Below are 23,135 nucleotides of genomic sequence, written 5' to 3' on the forward strand. Positions count from 1 at the left end.
AGATTAATTCAGATTGTGAATGCTTTTCTTTAGCCTTATTTGGCACATTTTTATTGTAATTTCGTTCTGTAATTCTAGATGGAATGCCTTACTAGGTATAAATACACAAAAGATTCTAACATCTCCCAAATCACAAACTCCAAATAAAGCTTTTATTGTTATTTTTTTTTCACTTTCTTTTGGTGTTTTGATAAACATACAAAAAAAGCGAATATGGAAAATAGATTTAATTTAAATTAAAACATAACAAAGGGAGGCGATATACAGTAAATTGAAAGCTCGACGCAAAGTTTGAAAAAGTTAACAACAATTGAACATTTACAAGCTGTATAAAATACTAAATAGTTATACACATAAATAATTTACAAGAAAGTGTATTTTCTTTTTCATCAGTTAATCACATGCAATTCAGTATTTTGCGTATTTCCTTTTCATTCAATGATTGACCAATCACAATTTTAGAGTTTTTCGTATTTCTATTTCATTGGCCAATCACAATTTAGTATTTAGCGCACTTCCTTTTCATTGACCAATCACAATTTAGTAAAGAGGAAACACACATACTGTCTGGAAGCACGAACCGTGATATCTCTCAATGTTACCTGCAAATTAGTGTCAACAGTATTTGAAAACACTTTGAGCATGGGTGTACTCGTTTACTTTTTAACACCTATAAATAGAATATAATAATAAATCGTTAAATTCGATCCATAAAGTAGACAGTAATTCAACATATAGGCGACAAAGAAATCACAAATAGCTCACTTAACGGTTTTCTCGAATTATTAAGTGATCAAATTAATTATAAGAGAGAAATATATTTTATATGTGTGTGACTCGGGAAATAAAAAAAAAACATGTAACCCGTGCACGTTATGATTTAAATAAAAGCTTGTATAAGATCAAGTTCAATTGTCCAATTGAATTTTTTTAGACGAAAATCATTTCTGGAATTAGTCTTGTTTCATAGATTTACATTGTTGTTTCAGTTAGCGTCTGTCTTTCACTTTTTGTTTCATTACTTTATAGGCAACACCTCGTTTCTGATTGCTTGAAGCAAATGACAAAAACAATCGAACATCATTCATTTGGTTGAAAATTTGGTTATTTTCCTGAAAAACGAAAACGATTGAAACGCTTTTAATCAATAAAAGACGATCTTCATCAATTCACCGACTCAGTCAACGGGAGAATCTAAAAATACATCCCTAACGGTTCTCCCACTTCCTTCGTCCGTTACTTCGACTATTAATTCTGTGTATGTCAATGCCATCTTGATTGTTATTTGAGAATTTTCTTTTCGATTTGACACTAGCGTAATCCGAATTCGTCCGAGATAATGACATGCATTGTCGGAAGTGTATAAAGGGGAAGCAACTGTGGATAAGTAAATCGGCACACTAAGATAACGCTGGTCTTTGCGATTGATAAATATTGCCCCAGTTCTGACAAATTCTCCAATTCGAATTTCTTCTCCTACTTCGATATACCTATGAAACAGGTCTGCACATAACGGAACGCCATCTGCTGAGAACTTTTTGTCGTCATTATGTTCATGCACATTGTAAGGCATGGCAATAGCAGTACCGTAAGAATATTTCGCCTTCATATAAAGAATTGGGTTAGATTCATAACCGTATAATACTCCGCCTTGCATGACAGAAAGTTCCGGATCGGTCGGCATCAGGATTGTAATATCCGGAAACTTCTTCCGAATGGCGTTCTGGACAATGACGGAATTTGCAAATCCTCCAGCAAGAACAAGTGTTTTGATGTCTTTTGCTGTACCGGCGTATAAGATTTTTACTAAATGTGAAGTAATCTGCTCGGCCACAACTGTGTAGAAACTTTCAACTATCTCAACATCAATATGCAAGTTATCTCCAACAAGCTTAACCAGCTCGCCGTACTCGGAATTTTCTACTTTTAATTGCAGTTGTTGTTTATAGTTTACTTCGTAAATTTTCCGTACCATGGGCGGTAGTTTGATAACAATGCTTTGTCCGTTTGCAGGATTAAAAGTTCTTTTTTTAATCTCAAAATCTTTCTGGAGGTTTAAAAGTTCCTGTTTGCAAGTTAGGAAGAACTTGTCCATGATATCAAAACCTATCAACTTCATTAAAAATTCGACAAAAGCGCCATCTACCCTAATTCCACCAAAAACCGCTCCACAACTTCTCTGTTTCTGTTTTAATTCGTTGTTTTCATCAAGTTCCATTACAGTAGAATCGACTGTCCCCCCTGAAAAAAGGTTAAAGATCCTCTATTAAATGGTAACAGTTATCTAAGGTGATTCAAAATATATATGAAAAAAAATCCTTACGTTATAAGAAGACAGTAGTTTATGGTTATATGAAAACAACCCATGCCGAATGAAAGTAAACCATAATTATAAAATAATTAGCTCCATTTCGTATAAATTTTCAGAAACGCGTGGGGGCCTAGGTGGTTGGGTTGTTCTAATAGTTGTCTACTGTATCACTAGCCTGTCAACACTGTGGTTGTGAGTTCGGTTCAAATCTTAATTGACTAGGATTGTCAGTTTTCCTGCAGAAGGTCGTGGTTTTCTCCGGGCACCCCGGCTTCCTCCACCAATAACATCTGGACGACACGATATAGCCATGAAATGGTGCTGAAAATCACCATAAACCCACCAACCGATCAATCTATCAATCAATAAAGAAAACAACATTAAATTCTATCTAAGGAATGACTGTAATATTTTTTCTGTCTATGTAGAAATAACATAAAAAATGTGGTGCACACATTTAAAAATGTGGAACACATTTTTGAGTTTTTTTGAATATACAGAAAAGATATTACGGTCATTCCTTATAATTCAATTTGAATTCCTTTTTTACGGAGTAAATCATGAAAAAAAAGTTGATGACGTCACGGTTACATGACAAAATTATGTCTATGAGCTGATAGACAAAAAACTGTCAGCCAATCAGAAGACGTATTACATCCAAAATTATATTATATAAATTTAAAAACCGAGACACATTTTATAAAACAAACATGATAGGGAATAGTAAATGATCAACTGATGACGACTACCTAGTACATTTGGATTTTAGTTCCATAAACCTGAGCAGAGTGAAGTGTAAAACTAGTATGCGTCGCTCGAATACTTTTTTCAAATGACAATTATGACATTAAAAGCTGTACGGCTACGCCTGTTTGATTTTTTGTTGTTCAAAAGGTAAAAAGATTCAGTTCAACGACATTTTCTCAAGCTGAAACCGTTTCAAGAAGCGAGTTCATAAGAAGCGTATTTCAAATTTCCGGTTTTTTTTTCGGAGTTTAAAATATGAAAAAGAAGAACACAACAATGAGACGGAAAATCCCCCCCTCCCCCCCCCCCCCCCCCCCCCAAAAAAAAAAACAACATAGGGTTCAACATATAATTTAACCTTATATTGCCCCAATTTTATATATTCTATGTTTTTTCCTTACTATAGAACTGATAGTGGACGTGTTGGTCCCGGGGGAGGTATCACCAGCACTTTTGTAAGCGCTCGATCTGTGATGGCATGGAATATCATTGGTGCGGTTATTTTCTGTATAATTTGTGTTGGTGTTTGTTGTTGTTGATATTTGGTTAATCATGCGTAGTTCTTGTCGTTTAGCGACATGTTTGTTATGTTTGTTATGATTGGTTGTCGCCTCATTTACGTTTTATACAAATGTTTTATTAACAAAGCCTGACACGTTGTTATGAAGGTCTAGATGGGGTCCTTCAATTCTGTATTCTTTAATTTATCTCTATTCTTTATAAATTTTGCCCATTTTCGTCTATTCTTTATATTTTAGCACCCCATTAATTTCTTTTCTTTATGTTTTGGCCTAATTTTCTATATTCCTTATTTTTTTACCCATTTTCTGCAGTATTCTCTATTCTGTAAACCCAATTCAGGCCCTCTGTTCTCCGAAAGCCAAGTGTATCATGACATTACTAATTACATATATCAATAATTAACAAAACATGTAAGATCATTCATAACACGGAATATTTAAAATAAATGAATGGTCCATTATTGACTTTTCTCCCATAACATTGATTTCGTTCTGCTCTTTCTTTTTTACATTAAATTTCCAAGGCCAACAAACATTTAGTCATCGTGAAAGTAAAACAAAAACAACCAAGCCAATAGTATTGAAACAAAAATATGGAAAATGGATGTTTTTGTTGAGTACCCATCCTTTCACGTGTTGAATATTTATGTTTTGGAAAAAAGAGGAACTGGTGTATCATTTTCAAAGACATAAAATCACTACATGCACAATAAAAAGCAAAGGAACAGCGCTTTTATTGCTTTCTGTTATTCCAAAGTCATAATTGGGAGCCTCAAAACATAAGGCTCAAGATCAAGACGTCCCTACGTATCAACTAATGATGAATTAAATCTGACTGGAAAAGTAATCATACAAATACTATCATACACTGTCCGACAATGTGGCCGTTCACCACAGGCTTTTTTGGACCAAATTTGTCAATATCTTTATGACAATTTCAGTGGAAATAATAAAAAAAAAAAAACTTGCCTCCCAAATCCAACAGTAAATACTGCATCCCTGTCCTTTGTAAACATATAATCTCGCCATTTCTCGTGTTAATTCTGTGGAGGGGCATAATCTGACAATAAAATGAAGCTGCAACTGGTTCTGGTACCAGTATCACGTCTGCAATTCCTGCCTGTAAATACAAACAGAGGTTTTACTGTATGATTAAATACATTTTTCTAAAGGGTTATCCGTATGAAAATCCAATCGATTAACTCGCAAACTGAATAAAAGAATCTTTATGTACAAGAGAGTCGAAAGATACCAAAGGAACATTCAAACTCATAAGTCGAAATAAAATAATTGACAACGCCATGACCAAAAAATAAAAAGAACAACAGACAAACAACATTACACAAAACACAACATAAAAAAACTAAAGACTGAGCAACACGAACCCCACCAAAAACCGGGGTTGATCTCAGGTGCTCCGGAAGGGTAAGCAGATCCTGCTCCACATGTGGCACCCGTCGTGCTACACTTATAAAATAAGTTGATAAGTTATATCCAGTGAATACACATCACGCATACAACCATATAAAAAGGATTACTAAATGTTATCAGAACATTTTATATTATAAGTAACTTCCAGTCTTCAGTCAGAATACAATGTAATTCCTAATTGCAACTAGAAGCACATGTTTTAGTTTTAAGTAATCCCTTCTATCATCTTGTGCATGTAAATTTTAAATTTCAAATGTAATCAGATTCAAGCGTAAATTTTCCCTTCCTTCGACTTGTCCGATTTACAGATGAGAAAAATCCTTATCCCATAGTGTCAACGATTTTCAAAACTTACATTTTTGAGATTTTTTTAACCTGTATCACGTTCAAATGGAATAAAACATGTTTAGAATTGCAGAAATGATGGTTTAACGTTAAATATACAGCAACAATTCAATTTTTCACAATTTTGTTCAATGGATTATATTAAAAGGGGAAACCATTTGACCTTACCTTTAAAGAATATGTATGGGAAAGGAAGGGGTGATATTTCTTGGACTTACCTGCTTGGCAGCGACTTTTAGAAAGTGTTGCCCATTGTCTGTCCACGTTGCTGGATGTGTCAAGACCCATCGTATATGGAATTTTTCAACTATCCAATCAGAGTTGGAGACTTTAAGGATTCCGGCTAAAGCGTCAATCAAGTGTGACCGTAGGTACTTTAGTATTCCACAAAATACTGCAGCGGCTCGGAGAGGTTTACCTGAATCATCTTTTATATTGGTGGCAGTGCTTAGAGTCTGGAAGAGACAAAAAATGAACGAACTATAGATAAGTGAAGCTAAGAGGTCCTTTTGACGGACGAAAACATAAAATTATATTTCTCAAATCCTTATTTTGCTATGATTTGAAGTTCTATATAGAAAAATCCAGCATCTGAAAGATTAAATTTTATTAGAGAAATGAGATCTTCCAGTGCATAGAAAACAAGAGGCTCATGAGAGCCTGATATCGCTCACCTTCTGTAATTTCAGTTTCAGGCATTTGACTGATTTGTAGATCTTACTTTGCTGAACAATTTTGTGATTTGCACTTTCTATCTTTCTATAATAATATTAAAAATAATACATAACCCATAACTGTAAAATTTCCTAAAAATTAACTATTTGTGGACAGTAACCCAACAATAAGTTGTCCTATTGGTCTGAAGATTAATTGAAAGGTAGATCTAAACCTGTTATAACACTTTCACCTATGTCAGTTTTGCTCTTACTGCTTTAGTTTTTGAGATGAAAGCCAAAATCTTCATTTGACCCCTATGTTCTATTTTTAAAAACTGCCGCCATGTTTTTAAATGGATCAAATCCCTGAATAAAATCTATAAACTAGATACCCTAAGGAACATTCAATTAAAGTTTTTAAGTATTTGGCAAAGTAGTTTAAGAGAAGAAGATTTTTGAAAAAGTAATTGGACTTTCACAAAAAATGTAAAAAAAAAACGTTTTAAGGGCAATAACTCCTCAAGGGGTCAATTGACTATTTTGATCATTTTGACTTATTTGTAGATCTTACTTAGCTGAACATTTATTGCCATTTATACTTTCTCTCTATTTATTATAATATTAAAGAAAATAATCAAAAACAGTAAAATTTACTAAAAATAAACTATTTCCAACAGTAACCCAACAATGGGTTGTCGAACTTGTCTGAAAATTTCATAACGGATAGATCATGACCCATTTATCACTTTAACTCTAGTTTAACTTTAGTTTTTGAGATAAAAGCCAAAAACTGCATTTGACCCCTATGTTCTATTTTTAGCCATGGCGGCCATGTTTGTTGATGGATCAAAACTTCGGATACAATTTATAAACTATATACAATATGGAACATTCAGTTAAAGTTTGAAGGTATTTGGCCCAGTAGTTTCAGAGGAGAAGATTACTGAAATAGTTTTCGACGACGAAAGACGACGACGACGACAGACGACGACGGATGCCAAGTGGTGGCATTAGCTCACATGGGGCCCTTCGAGCCCCGGTGAGCTAAAAACTAAGAGAATTCAAACATGATAAATAAGTGTGAAAGTTTTCCTGTTGTCATTGCATGGAAAACAGTTCTTATCAATCGGACCTCATAAGTCTGGAAATGTATATCAATTAATGGAGTAGAACTAAAGGTAGACAGTAAATGGATTGATTGATTGTAGCTTGCTTAACGTCTATCGGCAAATACTGCATCCATATTTCGGAAGAAACAGCAAATTGAAGAAAGTATATGAAGATCTCTAAAAATAGAGCTTGTAAGAAAATGTGTATGAATTTCTAATGTAAGATGTATTAGATAATATGTACAATATAAAATCAAATCATTCATTCAATAAACTTAGTAATACAAACATTTACGGAATGGGGTTTTTTCATTGTTGAAGGCCGTACGGTTGCCTATAATTGCTTACATTCACTTCATTTGAACTTTGTGGATAGTTGTCTCATTGGCAATCATACCACATCTCCTTTTTTTTATATTTCATTTTATAATTACATTTTTTTCCTTTTTTTCTGGTCTATCATGAAACTTGGTTGACATTCAGAATATCTTTATTATGTAACAAACCATTTATTATTAATTTATTCTTATATTATCAATATAAAATCAAATTAAATCAGGATTCAGAATACAAGCAGGAGAGGCTTGTTTATGTGTATTTATATTGTAAAAGATTATTTTTCATTTCACAGTGACATATTGTTTACCTTCAAACAAATGCCAAAGAAAGTCTAGTCAGAACTGCCAGAAACGCCCGAGGTAATTAAAAGCTAACACATTGGAATTTCAGTTTAAGTAAACATAAGCAAAATCTTTAAATGCACTAAAAAAGTGTAAATTTCTAGTTTTATTTCTGCATATTTTTGAGTTATTACAAAAAAAGTATTACGTTAAAAATCACTGCCAAAGACAGGACATGTATGGCTGAGGCTTTTAGAAAATGCAGGAGGATACCAAAGGGCGAATAAAAATTAATAAGTGAAAGGGGGAAAAAAAGCCGAAAAGACAAATACCAAACTACAAAACACTACATAAAAAGGCAGTTGATATCAGGTGCTCCGGAATGATAAGCAATTTTCTTCTCCACATTCGGCACCAGTTGTGTTTCTTATGGTAAGTAAATGATATTACATAATAACAAAGAAATTAAAAATGAATATTTACCTCATCCTCTAAAACTGGAATCTTAAATCTCCGAAAATAATACCATGATGTATGTACTTTATCCAGAGCTAGCTGTCCATATTTATACTCAGCTTCGTATCCAAAAGAATGTAGTCTTTTTTCCGGAGTAAATAAAACACAACTTGGTGCCTTGTATGTGATTAATTTGGCGTTTCCGGATATCCATTCCTTATTGACATGAATACTGTGACGATCTTCGTCCAGATCTTTTGTGATGGCGAAAGCATAACCAGAATACGTCGAACCAACATCTACAGACGCGATGATGTCCGGAGTTCCAACATTATCAGGGTCCGATGGCGGGGATTGTTTTGATCTGGATCTACAAAAAAATCGAAATATATTGTCAATAGGGAATATATTGTCAATGGGGAATATATTGTCATATCAAAAAACAAGTTTAACTACGACTAATGCTCATGTGCCTGTCTCAAGTCAACAATTCATGAAACTCGTCAGTGTTTTTTCCATCTCTTTGGTAATATCTTAATGCTTTATTCACCGCAAACAAAAATTTGGGGGAATATGGAAATCTCGCTGATCTTCCGTCTGTCTATGCCTTGTAAGCCCAACTCCTCGTAACCAATGCATATTGGTGAGACTTTACACAGCTGTAGAATACTATCCAAGGATAAGGATAAAGGAATATAATTCCGGTCCAATATGTTAATAAAATGCTTCGCTGGGGCGCAGCTTGATACGACCGCAGAGGTCGAACCCTGAACAGTTGGGGCAAGTATGGACACAAAATTCAAGCTTGATACAGCTATGACTTTGGATTGTCATTAAATATTTGACACAGCATAGGTTTCTGACACAGGATGAATGTGGTGTAAGAACTGGAAAAAATTTAATTTACCTATTATGGTGGAATATCCATAAACTAAATTGTTTGTTAATTTCAATATATCAAAGAATATGTAGAATTCAATGTTTGATGTAATGTAATAAAGTTGAAATTTGGACCGTTTTTGTTCAATGTGGACCAATTTGGTAACATGTATAAATAATCAAAAATCTAAATACATGGGAGCCCATTTAAATACATCATAAAGGTATTAAAATAGAAAGTGACATCATAGTCATGGCTAAAAATAAACAAAAATCCTTAATCAGCAACATTTAAAGTAATATCTAAAAATAAAATTCCTTTGTAACCATAAAAGCCCATTTAAATACATCATAAAGATATTAAAATAGAAAATGACATCATAGTCATGGCTAAACATAGCAAAAAACCCTTAATCAGCATCATTTAACAGTAATATCTAAAAATGGAAATTACATCATAAAGGTATTAAAATAGAAAATGACATCATAGTCATGGCTAAAAATAAACAAAATCCTTAATCAGCATCAGCAACATTTTATAGTAATATCTAAAAAAAAATTCCTTTGTAACCATAAAAGCCCATTTAAATACATCATAACAGATATTATAATAGAAAATGACATCATAGTCATGGCTAAACATAGCAAAAACCTTAATCAGCATCATTTAACAGTAATATCTAAAAATAAAAATTTCTTTGCAACCATAAAAGTAAAATAGAAAATGACATCATAATCATAGCTAAAAATAAACAAAATTTTTTTTATTGGCAAATTTTAAATGGAGTTTATTATACTAAAACAATAAATTTGCAACCATAAACATGATAAAACCCCATTTAAACACATCATAAAAGTATTAAATAATTCAACTACATCATAAGGCTATAAAAATAGAAAATGACTTCATAGTCAAGGCTAAAGGTAAACAAAAAACCTTCATCAGCAAAATTTTATATTGGCAAATTTCCAATGAAGTTTATTACACTAAAATTGTTGGCAAATTTCCAATGCATTTATTAACAATAAAGTTATTGGCAAATTTCCAATTTACATAATTTAAAAGCAGTGTAGATGAGATATTTAAATGAGTTTGAATTACCAACCTTACACTGCTTTTAAATAATGTTCTTTACTCAATTATTTGTCTATTAAAACGGAAACCCTTGTTTTTTAACCTTTTTTCCCCTTATTCCTTAAACATTAGAGCCATAACCCCCCCCCCCCCCCCCCCCCAAAGCCAATTATTACTTTCCAATGTAACCTAAATTTCCAATATACATAATTTTAAATTTCAATTCCTCATGATATATAACCGTATCATTATTATTTTCTTTCATATATAAATCTGAAACAACCATCTTTAAATGGAAAATTTTAAAGAAAAAAAAAGGAAAAAAAAAAATCCTACCCCCCACACATTTTTTCAACCCCCTTTTGATTCATCATCCCCCACCTCAATCACAACCTTCAATTTGTGGTATGGTACATTGCAATACAATTTCACAGAGATCCATACACTTGAACACAAGTTTTTGTTGCAAACTAAAAAAATCCTTATTTTCGACCAATATTTGGCACTTATTCATAAATGTTTGAGCAATTAACCCCAAAACTCAATTCCTACTTTCTCTTCGTGATAAAAAATAACTAACTTAAAATGTAAATTTTAAACAAAAAAAAAAAGGAAAAAAAAAAATTACCCCTTTTTTGACCCCCGCCCCCCTTATGATTCATCACCCCCACCCCCCTTTCCCCCAAAACCAAGCTCAATAACAGCCTTGCCTTTGTGGTATGGTACCTTGTAATACAATTTTAGAGAGATCCATACACTTGAACACAAGTTATTGTCTAGAAACTAAAAAATGCTTATTTTAAACCCCTTTTTAAGCCCCTTATTACTAAACGTTTTGGGCAATTACCACAACACTCAATTCCAGCTTTCCCTTTGTGAAATGGAACCTTGTAGTAAAATTTCAGAAAGATCCATACACTTACACATAAGTTATTGTCATGAAACTAGAAAAATGCTTGTTTTTTGCCCCCTTTTGGCCCCTTATTCCTAAAATTTTGAGGTAATTAACCCCAAAATCAATCCCAGCATTGACCCTTTGTGATATGGAATCTTGTGGTACAATGTCAAAGAGATCCATATGCTAACTAACACACAAGTTATGTCTGGAAGTTACAAAAATGCTTATTTTCGGCCCCTTTTTGGCCCCTAATTCCTTAACTGTTGGTACCATAACCCCCAAAATCAATCCCCACCTTCCTATTGTGGTATTGAACCTTATGGTAAAATTTCATAGAGATCCATTCACTTAAACTAAAGTTAGAGTGCGAAAACCATTGTGTATTCGGACGACGACGTCGGACGACGACGACGACGACGACGACGACGACGACGCCAACGTCATACCAATATACGACCTCAAAATTTTTTTGCGGTCGTATAAAAAAGAGATAACCGCATATGTCAGATAGGGGCATCCTTTCTGGAGTTCACTTACAGTTCAAGTTAGTTGATTTTTTTTATCAGGATATTTTTTGTCGATGACAGGTCTTTCTTTGACAGTCACTATTAAATTTGAACTCAAGGCAATTAAAAGCATGGCAAATTGTATAGAACCGGTATATTGTTGACCTCTGGATTTCTTTTGATGTTTCATTGGGTTGCTGTCTTATTGAACAACACGACAGGTGCCACATGTGGAACAGGAATTGATTACCTTATCACATGTTTTCAGTGTTGCTCAATCTTTAGTTCTCTATGTAATGTTTTGTTATTGTTGTTTGTCGTTTCGTCATTTTTATTTTTGGCCATGGTATTTTTTGTTTTTATTTTTTACCATGGTATTTTTTGTTTAATTTTTGACCATGGTATTTTTTGTTTTTATTTTTGACCATGGTATTTTTTGTTTTTATTTTTGACCATGGTATTTTTTGTTTTTATTTTTGGCCATGGTATTTTTTGTTTTTATTTTTGGCCATGGTATTTTTTGTTTTTATTCAACTTTTGATATTCGAATGCCCCTTCGGTACCTTGATCTCATTTTTATTTACATATACATCACATCTTCTTATATTCACATTCTTAAAACAGATAAGAAGATGACGATCATTACATGAGGGTCTGGGTGATGGGTCCTTCTTTTCAGTATTCTTTATTTTTTTAAGTCATTTTTCCCTTTTCTTTGTATATTTGCCCATTATTCTCTATTCTTTATTTTTTTGTAACCTATTTTTTCTCTAATCTGTACTTTTTTTGACCATTTTCTGTAATATTGGTCATTTAATCTTTATTCTGTTAACCCCATTCAGACCCTCTTACATTAAGACGAGAAAGACAGGAGCCAAATCTTAATATGAGCTGCGTCCGATGAAATCGACCTTGTTCAAATGAATATCAAGACATCTGCTTTTTGGGTTGAAAAATCTCTATGCAAAGTATATACTGTTTGAAAATAAAGTTGATAAAAGAACCCTACAAAACAGACCAACATTCATCTTTTATTTCGTATTTGAATGTTCCAAAATCAATCAAAGTATTATGCATGTACACGTATACGTACACTTGCATAATGTCGATTTCTATTCGAAGCAGTTCATAAGGGAGCTCTGCAATATAAATAAAGTATTTAAATTTTCCTGAGGGAATTACAAAGCTAGATTTTGTTAAAATTGATAAAGTTAACATTATAAACAAGGCCATCGTCAAATATTAGCTACTGGACAAATCACATTTTGGGAATTAATTCTACCAGCAGGTGAAATTTGATCCTTAAAAGTGCACCAAACTCTCCAAAAATTGACTACTAGTAACTGTAATTTTTTATAAGCAGTCTTTTCTTTTCTTTGGTAACATTCTTCAAAATGTTGATCGGAATCCAGTCATCTCCTCAACCATCGGCGATGGGCGTGGTATATATATATATATATTATCATCGTTGGTGGTGAATTAAAGTAAAGGTAGTATTTACTTTCCGGGAACTAGGTTGCTCTTTTATGTACCCTATACTTAGGTCAATGTATCTGAACAATGTGCTTGTACAAAAAAAATACAGCATCTGCTGAACATATTTTTTTCCAAACTGAGGGATGAATCAGGTGTTGAAAAATATGAATAATTTAACATACAGGTGAAAATGAATTTTGAGAATTTAAATTTTGTATTTACTGCATATAAAAGACCTAAAACCACTAGTAGCCTTAGGTTGATAAAGATAGCAGAAAAGTAAAAGGTCATCATACGTATTTAATTGTATTTCTGAATATTATAATGAAAGTACTTCTGTTAACTGTGTATGTAGGTTCAGGGTCAGTGTTAGAAAGTTGTGAAATTCTAAAAAGGCTAGTATCATTATCCCTATGGTCTAGGACATACTACCGTGTCACCTAATGTAAAAACTCTTTAAAAACTTACCTCATAGAATCGCGAAGAGAAGTCCTTGAAAATCGCTCTTGTCTCATTTCGAATATACTTTTTCCAGCATTGTCTGAAATAACAAAATGCACGTATTCACAACTTGATACACTATCGATTCTTTAATTCCATCTGATTAGTCTAGTTAGAACATAATGTGGTTAGGTAAGAATGCATATCTCAATATTAATTCCATAATCAATTTCAGGAATCAAAGAGTGTGTCGTTCTTTTGTCTGTTTTCTAGGTCAGCTAAGCTAATAAATGTAGACGTTTTAGATTTTGTTCGGAATTCAATCATCTCCTTAACTATCGGCAATTAATAACCACGGTATGAAAATTAAAAAAAAAAAGTTGAAGTCCATTAAACCTGACAATATCAAACGCTCGACTTTATCAAACTACGGAACGAATTGAAAACAACCGTAAAAAGTCTTTAAGCGTAATCCAAGAGAATCAAGTATACTTAAATAATATATACGTTAATGTGTGTATATTATGACAGATATATAACAAAAATCACTAGGAAAATATTCAAATAATGTTAACATGGAATACACAGAATTGTGTATCTGCATTCATCCATACTTAGTATAAATGTATTTAATATAAAAATAAGAAGATGTGGTATAATTGCCAACGAGACAACTCTCCACAAGAGACCAAATGACACAGAAATTAACAACTATAGGTCACCGTACGGCCTTCAACAATGAAAACCACCAATACCGCATAGTCAGATATAAAAGGCCCCGAAATGACAAATGTAAAACAATTCAAACGGTAAAACTAACGGCCTAATTTATGTACAAAACAATGAACGAAAAACAAATATGATACACAGAAACAAACGGTATATTGGACGAGGTAGTGTTGCCCTTTGGTTGTTGTTCGGTATTAGGGAAGTGTTCGATTCACAAACTTCTGTATCATCTTAATATGTTTTAAAAACGCTTGAGTGCGGCCTGTTTAACAATGTTTAAGCTGAATAATACATAAAAAGGATATCGAGAATTACCAAAAATATTGAACAACACACCAGACCACACTAACCAACAACGTCCGACTCCTTCGATAAGATATGAATAAAGACAAACAAAAACGGTCCTTATTGCCTGACCTGGTACAGACACACAATGTGGTGGGGTTATTTTTAAGAAACATGTATCATTTTTTCGATCGTCCTGAATATGCATGACATATTTGCCACTGGACGTTAAGCAACCAACAATCAATCAATCATTTTTTCGATTCTAAGGTAAATGAATATAAAAGTCCATAGAATTAAAAATTACGTATACGGGTCACATTTGTAGTTGTTGATTTTCAGTCAAGCATGCGACATTTTGAATCAAGAGCAAGGACTATTCAATTTGGAGAGACTGTATAGACACATCATCATGTGGTGATGTACATGAGATTAGAGTTTTTGTAGCAAAGTTCTTTTAGTACAGAATGAACAGTGAAACCTGTTTCGAGGAACCACTTAAGTGAGAGCAAAATAGTGGTCTCATAAGGCAGGTGGTCTTTTCATACAGGTTAAATCTATATGAAATGCACTACAGCGGGACCTGAAATTGGTTGTCTTATAACACAGGGTTTTGCTTAATACAGGTGTCCTCTTATGCAGGTTTTACGATACTGTGTTTGTGCGGATTATTTCTTATAATTACATTTTTATGCTAATAAGACCATGAAAATAAAGTTTTCTAAAATTTTTCTTTTATTTACCTGTGCACTTTTTGGTGGAAGCACGTGTCATCACGAATGTAACATTTCATTTTTATATGAAGGTTAATTTTTGAATGACGTGCGACTGTTGTTAGCCAATCAAACCAACGGATTCTCGTGAAACGTACATGTACATGTATTTGTAATTATTACCTTGTGAGCTAACACAAACTATTGACTCAAATGTATCGTTCGTGTTCAATGCAGGATATATTCACTTGTCCTGCAATCGACAAGTTTACTGTATGCAAATACAGGTTTCCAGATTTATATAAATTGAATAAATAAATGTATAGTATATGCATATATTATCTGCTGGTATCCTGCTTCTGTTGGGAGCCAACGGTTACGTTAATTTGTGAATTTGAAATAAGTACAGTTTATCAATAGAAACTGGTAGATTTAAGAAATTTGTACACATTGTGAAGTATTAGATGACGAATTCCATTGCATTTTTTAAATGTAAAATTAATGAAGAAAAGATTTGTTTATTGAAAAGCAATCTAACATAAACGTAAACCATATGGATAAATTAAAACAAATTCTTAATACCGAAAAAAAACCAGGATACCAACCAATTAGGCTCATTTTAAAAAAAGTTACTAAGACTGAGGGAAGGGAGTCCTTAAAAATATTTCAATCTTTTTAATTGTATGAAAAATAATGATAATTGTAAGATGTATATGAATTGTTTATTTTCATTGTTTTCAATATTATATATATATATATGTTTGTAAGCCATTGGCCCATATGGGCATACAGCGCTTTTTCAATAAAGTAAAGTCAAAATAACTTTTTTTGTCAGTTCGAATTTAGGGTCCTGTTTGCGGTGCGCGTTTAAGCCATGTCGATTTACTTGAATTACAAATTCAACGGGTAGGAAGGTATACGTAGCAAACTATACGTTTTAGTGAAAATGTCCAATTTCTTGATGAAAACTATATTCGTACATTGTTGGTAGATAAAGACTTAATTTATACTGGCAATGAAACAGTAGAAAAGCTCGGTGAATCTCGCCTATTTCCTGTTTCTTAAGCTCGGCGTACAAATAATTTCTAATATTTTCCTACGTATACGAATATTGTAAAAATATCATGAACATGTTATCGTCCTGAATATGTATGTAATATTACCCCCTGGACCTTAAATAGTTATACTATAATAATCATTTAAAGAATTCCCTCTAAACAAATAAAATGTCAATTATTTATCCGCCCTAACATGTCCCCATGCAACAATAATGCTTCGTCAAAACAACAATAAAGCCATAAATTTTCAATTAGATATACTACATTAATTTTTTACAATAAGATAACACTATATGAGGCTGGCAGTAATGAATTAATGGTTCCATTACATTTTGAAAAGAAATATTGTTAAATTCCACAATTGATAATTGAAAATTGAATCCGGTAAAAGAGTCACGAAATGAATAAATAAATGTTATTGGCAGGTGTGGTTGATTGTGTTTATATTACATAAACAGCGCTCTTGGAAACCGGAATAAATAGCTTTTCATTTAATACAATGTAATTATTGAAACTTTAATACAATGCCCTAAGTACCTGTATCCAATCATATCTAATATTGGTATTGATAAAAGAAAGTGTGTTGAAAGGTCTGAATATTAGGAGATCATATAAAAAAAATGAAAGGTCAAAATTAAGTGATATGAATATTAGGAGATCATATTAAAAAAGAAAAAAAAATACCGAACTCGAAACCGAATGTAAATTCAAAAAGAGGAAGTTCATGAAAACTGACAAAATCCAAACGCTGGTTGGTCGACTAAATCAACCAATGAAATGACTAGAATACAACTGTCATATTCCTGACTTGGTACAGGCACTTTCTGAAGTAAATGGTGGGTTAAACCTAGTTTTACAGCTATATTAACCTCCCACTTGACTGTATGTCAGCTGTATATAGTTCCGTGATTTTGACAAAACTGTGTGACATAATAGGTTACCGTGATAATAATTGGGATCCAGCAGCCAAAATTGTGTGAACATACATCAACGATATAAAACATTACTAAATTAAATAATCCAAACAAATCACACCCTAAAACCATACCCTATTACTGGCTATCGATACAGCAGACATATTAGATTATGTGGTACACGATTAAAAATTGAATGCCAAAAAAGTATTAACAAAAATACAGAACTCCAAGATTAATTCAAAAAGGGGGGAAGTCCGTAAAACCCGACAAAATCGAGACCACCGATCATATTGTATCTGCCGTACCGGAAGCCGGTCATGATAGGACGTGTAAACCCAACGACACAAATAAAAACAATCTAAGGGCAACATAGACTGGTACCCGACCGTTATTGACAAGCTTGACAATATTTGTATATTCCGAAGGTATAGTGAATATTTTATGGAGGGGACCAACCTAAGGGCAACATAGCCTTCAACAATAGACAGATATCTGTCCAACTTTCATGTCAACCTCTAGATCGACCGGAGTAAAAACAATCTAAAGGCAACATAGCTTTCAACAATAAACAGATATCTGTCCAACTAGTTTCAATCTCTAGATCGACCGGAGTAAAAACAATCTAAAGGCAACATAGCTTTCAACAATAGACAGATATCTGTCCAACTCATGTCAACCTCTAGATCGACCGGAGTAAAAACAATCTAAAGACAACATAGCTTTCGACAATAGACAGATATCTGTCCAACTCTCATGTCAACCTCTAGATCGACCGGAGTAAAAACAATCTAAAGACAACATAGCTTTCAACAATAGACAGATATCTGTCCAACTCATGTCAACCTCTAGATCGACCGGAGTAAAAACAATCTAAAGACAACATAGCTTTCAACAATAGACAGACATCTGTCCAACTCATATCAACCTCTAGATCGACAAGAGTAAAAACAATCTAAAGACAACATAGCTTTCAACAATAGACAGACATCTGTCCAACTCATATCAACCTCTAGATCGACCGGAGTAAAAACAATCTAAAGACAACATAGCTTTCAACAATAGACATATATCTGTCCAACTCTCATGTCAACCTCTAAATCGACCGGAGTAAAAAACAAAAATTGGGAATGAATTAAGCATATTTTGAGAATATCAAAAAAGATCTGTCATTAACAGTTTTGTTTTGTGTTAGTGCCAGAACTTTGGTAGTATCTAATAAAGAATTCTTGTATTCACAATTTGTATAGACTTTCTGTGATTTAGAGCTTGACATATTTTTATAGACATCTCTCAACATTTAGACAAGAGAGACGAAAGATACCAAAGGAATAGTTAAACCCGAAATATACCACAGGAATAGTCAAACCCGAAAGATACAAAAGGAATAGTCAAACCCGAAAGATACCCAAGGAATAGCCAAACTGGAAAGATACCCAAAAAATAGCCAAACTGGAAAGATACCCAAGGAATAGCCAAACTGGAAAGATACCCAAGAAATAGCCAAACTGGAAAGATACCAAAGGAATAGTTAAACCCGAAAGATACAAAAGGAATAGTCAAACTCGATAGATACCAAAGGAATAGCCAAACTCGAAAGATACAAAAGGAATAGTCAAACTCGAAAGATACCAAAGGAATAGTCAAACTCGAAAGATACCAAAGGAATAGTCAAACTCGAAAGATACCAAAGGAATAGTCAAACTCGAAAGATACCCAGGGAATAGCCAAACTGGAAAGATACCAAAGGAATAGTCAAACTCGAAAGATACCCAAGGAATAGCCAAACTGGAAAGATACCCAAGAAAAAGCCAAACTGGAAAGATACCCAAGGAATAGCCAAACTGGAAAGATACCCAAGAAATAGCCAAACTGGAAAGATACCAAAGGAATAGTCAAACTCGTAAGATACCCAAGGAATAGCCAAACTGGAAAGATACCCAGGGAATAGCCAAACTGGAAAGATACCAAAGGAATAGTCAAACTCGAAAGATACCCAAGGAATAGCCAAACTGGAAAGATACCCAAGAAAAAGCCAAACTGGAAAGATACCCAAGGAATAGCCAAACTGGAAAGATACCCAAGAAATAGCCAAACTGGAAAGATACCAAAGGAATAGTCAAACTCGTAAGATACCCAAGGAATAGCCAAACTGGAAAGATACCCAAGGAATAGCCAAACTGGAAAGATACCCAAGAATTAGCCAAACTGGAAAGATACCAAAGGAATAGTCAAACTCGAAAGATACCCAAGAAATAGCCAAACTGGAAAGATACCCAAGGAATAGCCAAACTGGAAAGATACCCAAGAAATAGTCAAACTGGAAAGATACCAAAGGAATAGCCAAACTGGAAAGATACCAAAGGAATAGCCAAACTCGAAAGATACCAAAGGAATAGTCAAACTCGAAAGATACCCAAGGAATAGCCAAACTGGAAAGATACCCAAGAAATAGCCAAACTGGAAAGATACCAAAGGAATAGTCAAACTCGAAAGATACCAAAGGAATAGTCAAACTCGAAAGATACCAAAGGAATAGTCAAACTCAAAAGATACCACAGGAATAGTCAAACTCAAAAGATACCACAGGAATGGTCAAACTCAAAAGATACCACAGGAATAGTCAAACTCGATGGAAACCAAAGGAATAGTCAAACTTGAAAGATACCAAAGGAATAGCCAAACTCGAAAGATACCCAAGGAATAGCCATAACCCGAAAGATACCCAAGGAATAGCCAAACTCGAAAGATACCCAAGGAATAGCCAAACTCGAAAGATACCCAAGGAATAGCCAAACTCGAAAGATACCAAAGGAAAAGCCAAACTCGAAAGATACCCAAGGAATAGCCTAACTCGAAAGATGCCAAAGAAATAGTCAAACTCGAAAGATACCAAAGGAATAGTCAAACTCGAAAGATACCAAAGGAATAGTCAAACTCAAAAGATACCACAGGAATAGTCAAACTCAAAAGATACCACAGGAATAGTCAAACTCGATGGATACCAAAGGAATAGTCAAACTCGAAAGATACCACAGGAATAGCCAAACTCGAAAGATACCATAAGAATAGTCAAACTCGATGGATATAAAATGAATAGTCAAACTCATAATTCGAAAACGAAGTGACAATGCTTTCCAAAATAAAAAAAAACCTCAACAAAAACCATGGGTGATCTCAGGTTCTACGGAAAGGTAAACAGATCCTGCAACACATGTAGAAACTACTGTTGGTCTCAACATGTCTTTTAGTTATTGATATCATTGAGTTGCTGCCTCATTTGTATTTGATCTGGCATTCATTGATCGACCGAGGCCACTGCTGTGTAGGAGAAATATGTGTCAGCCGTACCAAATCATAAGCATGATATCTTTATTTTTTGCATTGACTTATAAACCCCAAATCTCCTTAATCATAGTCACTAGAAATCATCGCGATTTGGAGCTTCATTTATGGTATCTAGAATTATTTTCCTTACACATGTAAAAAAGTAAAAAGTAAAATTATTGCACCCACTTACTCTTGAAAATATTTAAGAAAAGCGCATCAAACTTTGAGTACAAATAATTTGAAAATAATGACACCATTTCCAATTCTGTCTCTTTTCGACAAATGAGATTAATAGATCATTGTTTATTATCTAACGTCCAGTGGCAAATATTAAATTAAGAAAATGTGGTACAATTGTCATTGAGACAACTATTCGACAGACACCATATGATGTGGATGTTAGCAGCTTTAAGTCACCTTACGGCCTTCAAAAATAAACCAAACCAATACTGTGTTCATGCATATATTCAGGACCAGGAAGAAATAATAATAAAAATAAATCGAATAAAAAGGAAAGGCACCATTTGAAGAATTGTCTAGAAATCGGGAAAAAATAATGAGACTAATATTATGAGGTGCAATATCGTATTATTTGCGTTTAATCTGAAGAAAATCAACACCGATGATCATGGGCGCAGTTCTAGCGTCAATACTTTTTAGGTGAAGTTAGCCGGAAACACCATGTACCCCACATAACTAATTTCACCACAAAATGACACATTTCATCACCTAGTCATTTGTGGATTTTGACCAAAGCAACATCCTAATAATAAGCACAAATCAATCTTGATAATAATCCCCAACACCACACACAATGTAAAAATTATGGCTTGAAAACTTAGGAATCACCGGACAAACTATGTACCCAATGTGGGACTGTAAGACGGATAAACGGACAAGGATAACATAATACCTCTCCTCAATTATGGTCGCGAAGGCATGAAAAAATGAAGGAAAAAAATAGCCCACTTACGTTTGGACCATGATATACTTTTTTTACACTGAGTTGGATTTTTAACGTGCTAGTTCACAGAGTAACAGACCGCATTAAGACATGTTACCCTAATCGGAAACATTAATCTGACTCCGAGCCATCCATGCCTTGTCCTTACTCATAAATGTCGCTTGCTTAGCGGAAAAGTATAACAAATACCAATTTTCAAGTTTTTGGTTTGACCACGCCGTTTTTGAACCCATGACCTCCCGCACTCGAGGCGGGCACGCTTATTTGACCGTTTAATGTTTTATATAAAAATAAGGAGATATGATTGCCAATGAGACAACTATCCACTCAAGTTTAAATGAAGTGGATGTAAGCAATTATAGGCAACCGTACGGCCTTCAACAATGAGAAAAACTAGATTCAGACTATAAACTTCCTTTTGTCACATTTTGTTATCCATGTATCTTTTATGTCCTGCAGCTTGTTGTATGGTTTGCTTAGTGTTAAAAGCTGTATAGAAGTTTGTCCATTAGTTTTGTTGGATAGTTTTTCATTAACCAACAGACAACATATCCATCATATCTCCTTATGTTTATATCTTTATATTTCACCACAACGAGAAGCATTTTTATAATTCCAGACATAAAATCAATTATAAATGTTTGAAATAAGTCTGTAGAATTAATGTATAGAACGCACGTAAATTGCGCCGCGAAACAATCGTGACAGCAAAAATGTCAATATAAATGTTAGTAAAGAAAGTCGTATGAAGTATATATTTCAGTAAAAAAAAACTTTAATCGTAGTTTACAAAATCTTAAATGATTGGGTAAAAAATTAAAAAAAAAGATATAGACAAATTATTTCAATGTGTAAAATCTGACCTTAATTCCGTTGATAATTATTCCTTATATGAATTAACCCTTGTTCCGTACTGGAATAGGATTAAAACCTTGCACCTAAACTGTCTCCAATATCCGGATAACAGCTACTAAGCCTAGCAGCAATTAACTAGAATATGTCTGGTGTACCATTTCACAAATTACCTTAATTATTTCCAGTAAATTCTAAAAATTAAATCATTAGGTGTTCAATACTAATATTCCATCTGTAATTATTATGAAAAGTCCCAGCAACAGAAATCGATAATATAATACATGTGGCTGGTATTGACACGAGGTTACCTGGAAACAAACAATAGGAGATGATGCTATAAACATTAACAAATCTATTTCATCTCCTAAATCAATGTCATCACCATACAGTCGCATAAATCTACAGTGTAGGTCACGTGCAACGCTACATAGTTGACGACAAACCGCGAATCGGTCATTCAAAAACATCGCCTTTCCAGATTCTATACTAGAAATACACTTTTTATCATCTCAGTGATGTGTATTATGCATGGCTACATGTACTTGTTTCGGTAAAACCCAATTTCTCAGACAAATTTATAGATTTATAGATACATGAAGTTAGTGTAATTAAGAAATGGTCGTTGCTAAAACATTTTTATCTATCAAAGTATGACACCGAATATATTGCAAACAATCCTGGATTATAACGTCACCTTCAGTGGTTGATCTAGGATTTTTAAAAGGGGGAGCGACTCACAGAAAATATTTGCCTAAATGGGGAGAGGGATCAAAATCAGAAGAATGTACGAAAAGCACATTTTTGGCAAAAAGGATG

At 33.6% G+C, this 23,135-nt stretch overlaps 1 protein-coding gene across 1 annotated transcript; it reads right to left on the minus strand.

The window, feature by feature from the left end:
- Positions 1–212: 212 nt before the first annotated feature.
- On the minus strand, positions 213–22,581 carry LOC127715417 (heat shock 70 kDa protein 12B-like). Its single transcript, XM_052221446.1, has 6 exons — positions 22,328–22,581; positions 13,499–13,571; positions 8,224–8,566; positions 5,574–5,810; positions 4,549–4,699; positions 213–2,241 (listed from the first exon to the last, which is right to left on the minus strand). The coding sequence occupies exons 2-6, from the start codon at positions 13,543–13,545 to the stop codon at positions 1,178–1,180; spliced, it is 1,842 nt and encodes a 613-aa protein (XP_052077406.1). The 5' UTR covers positions 13,546–13,571; positions 22,328–22,581; the 3' UTR covers positions 213–1,177.
- Between the last annotated feature and the right edge of the window lie 554 nt (positions 22,582–23,135).

The sequence above is a fragment of the Mytilus californianus genome, unplaced genomic scaffold (assembly GCF_021869535.1).
Source record: "Mytilus californianus isolate M0D057914Y unplaced genomic scaffold, xbMytCali1.0.p SCAF_9, whole genome shotgun sequence".
In the NCBI taxonomy this organism is placed as follows: Eukaryota; Metazoa; Mollusca; class Bivalvia; order Mytilida; family Mytilidae; genus Mytilus; species Mytilus californianus.

Bases quoted from the DNA above. Each gene is read 5' to 3' on its own strand.
- LOC127715417 (XM_052221446.1), bottom strand. From the start codon at position 13,545: ATGAGACAAGAGCGATTTTCAAGGACTTCTCTTCGCGATTCTATGAG. The intron at 8,567-13,498 runs GTAAGTTTTTAA...ATTTTTTTGTAG, and splicing joins TCTCTTCGCGATTCTATGAG to ATCCAGATCAAAACAATCCC. The intron at 4,700-5,573 runs GTAAGTCCAAGA...TTGTATTTACAG, and splicing joins TAAAAGTCGCTGCCAAGCAG to GCAGGAATTGCAGACGTGAT.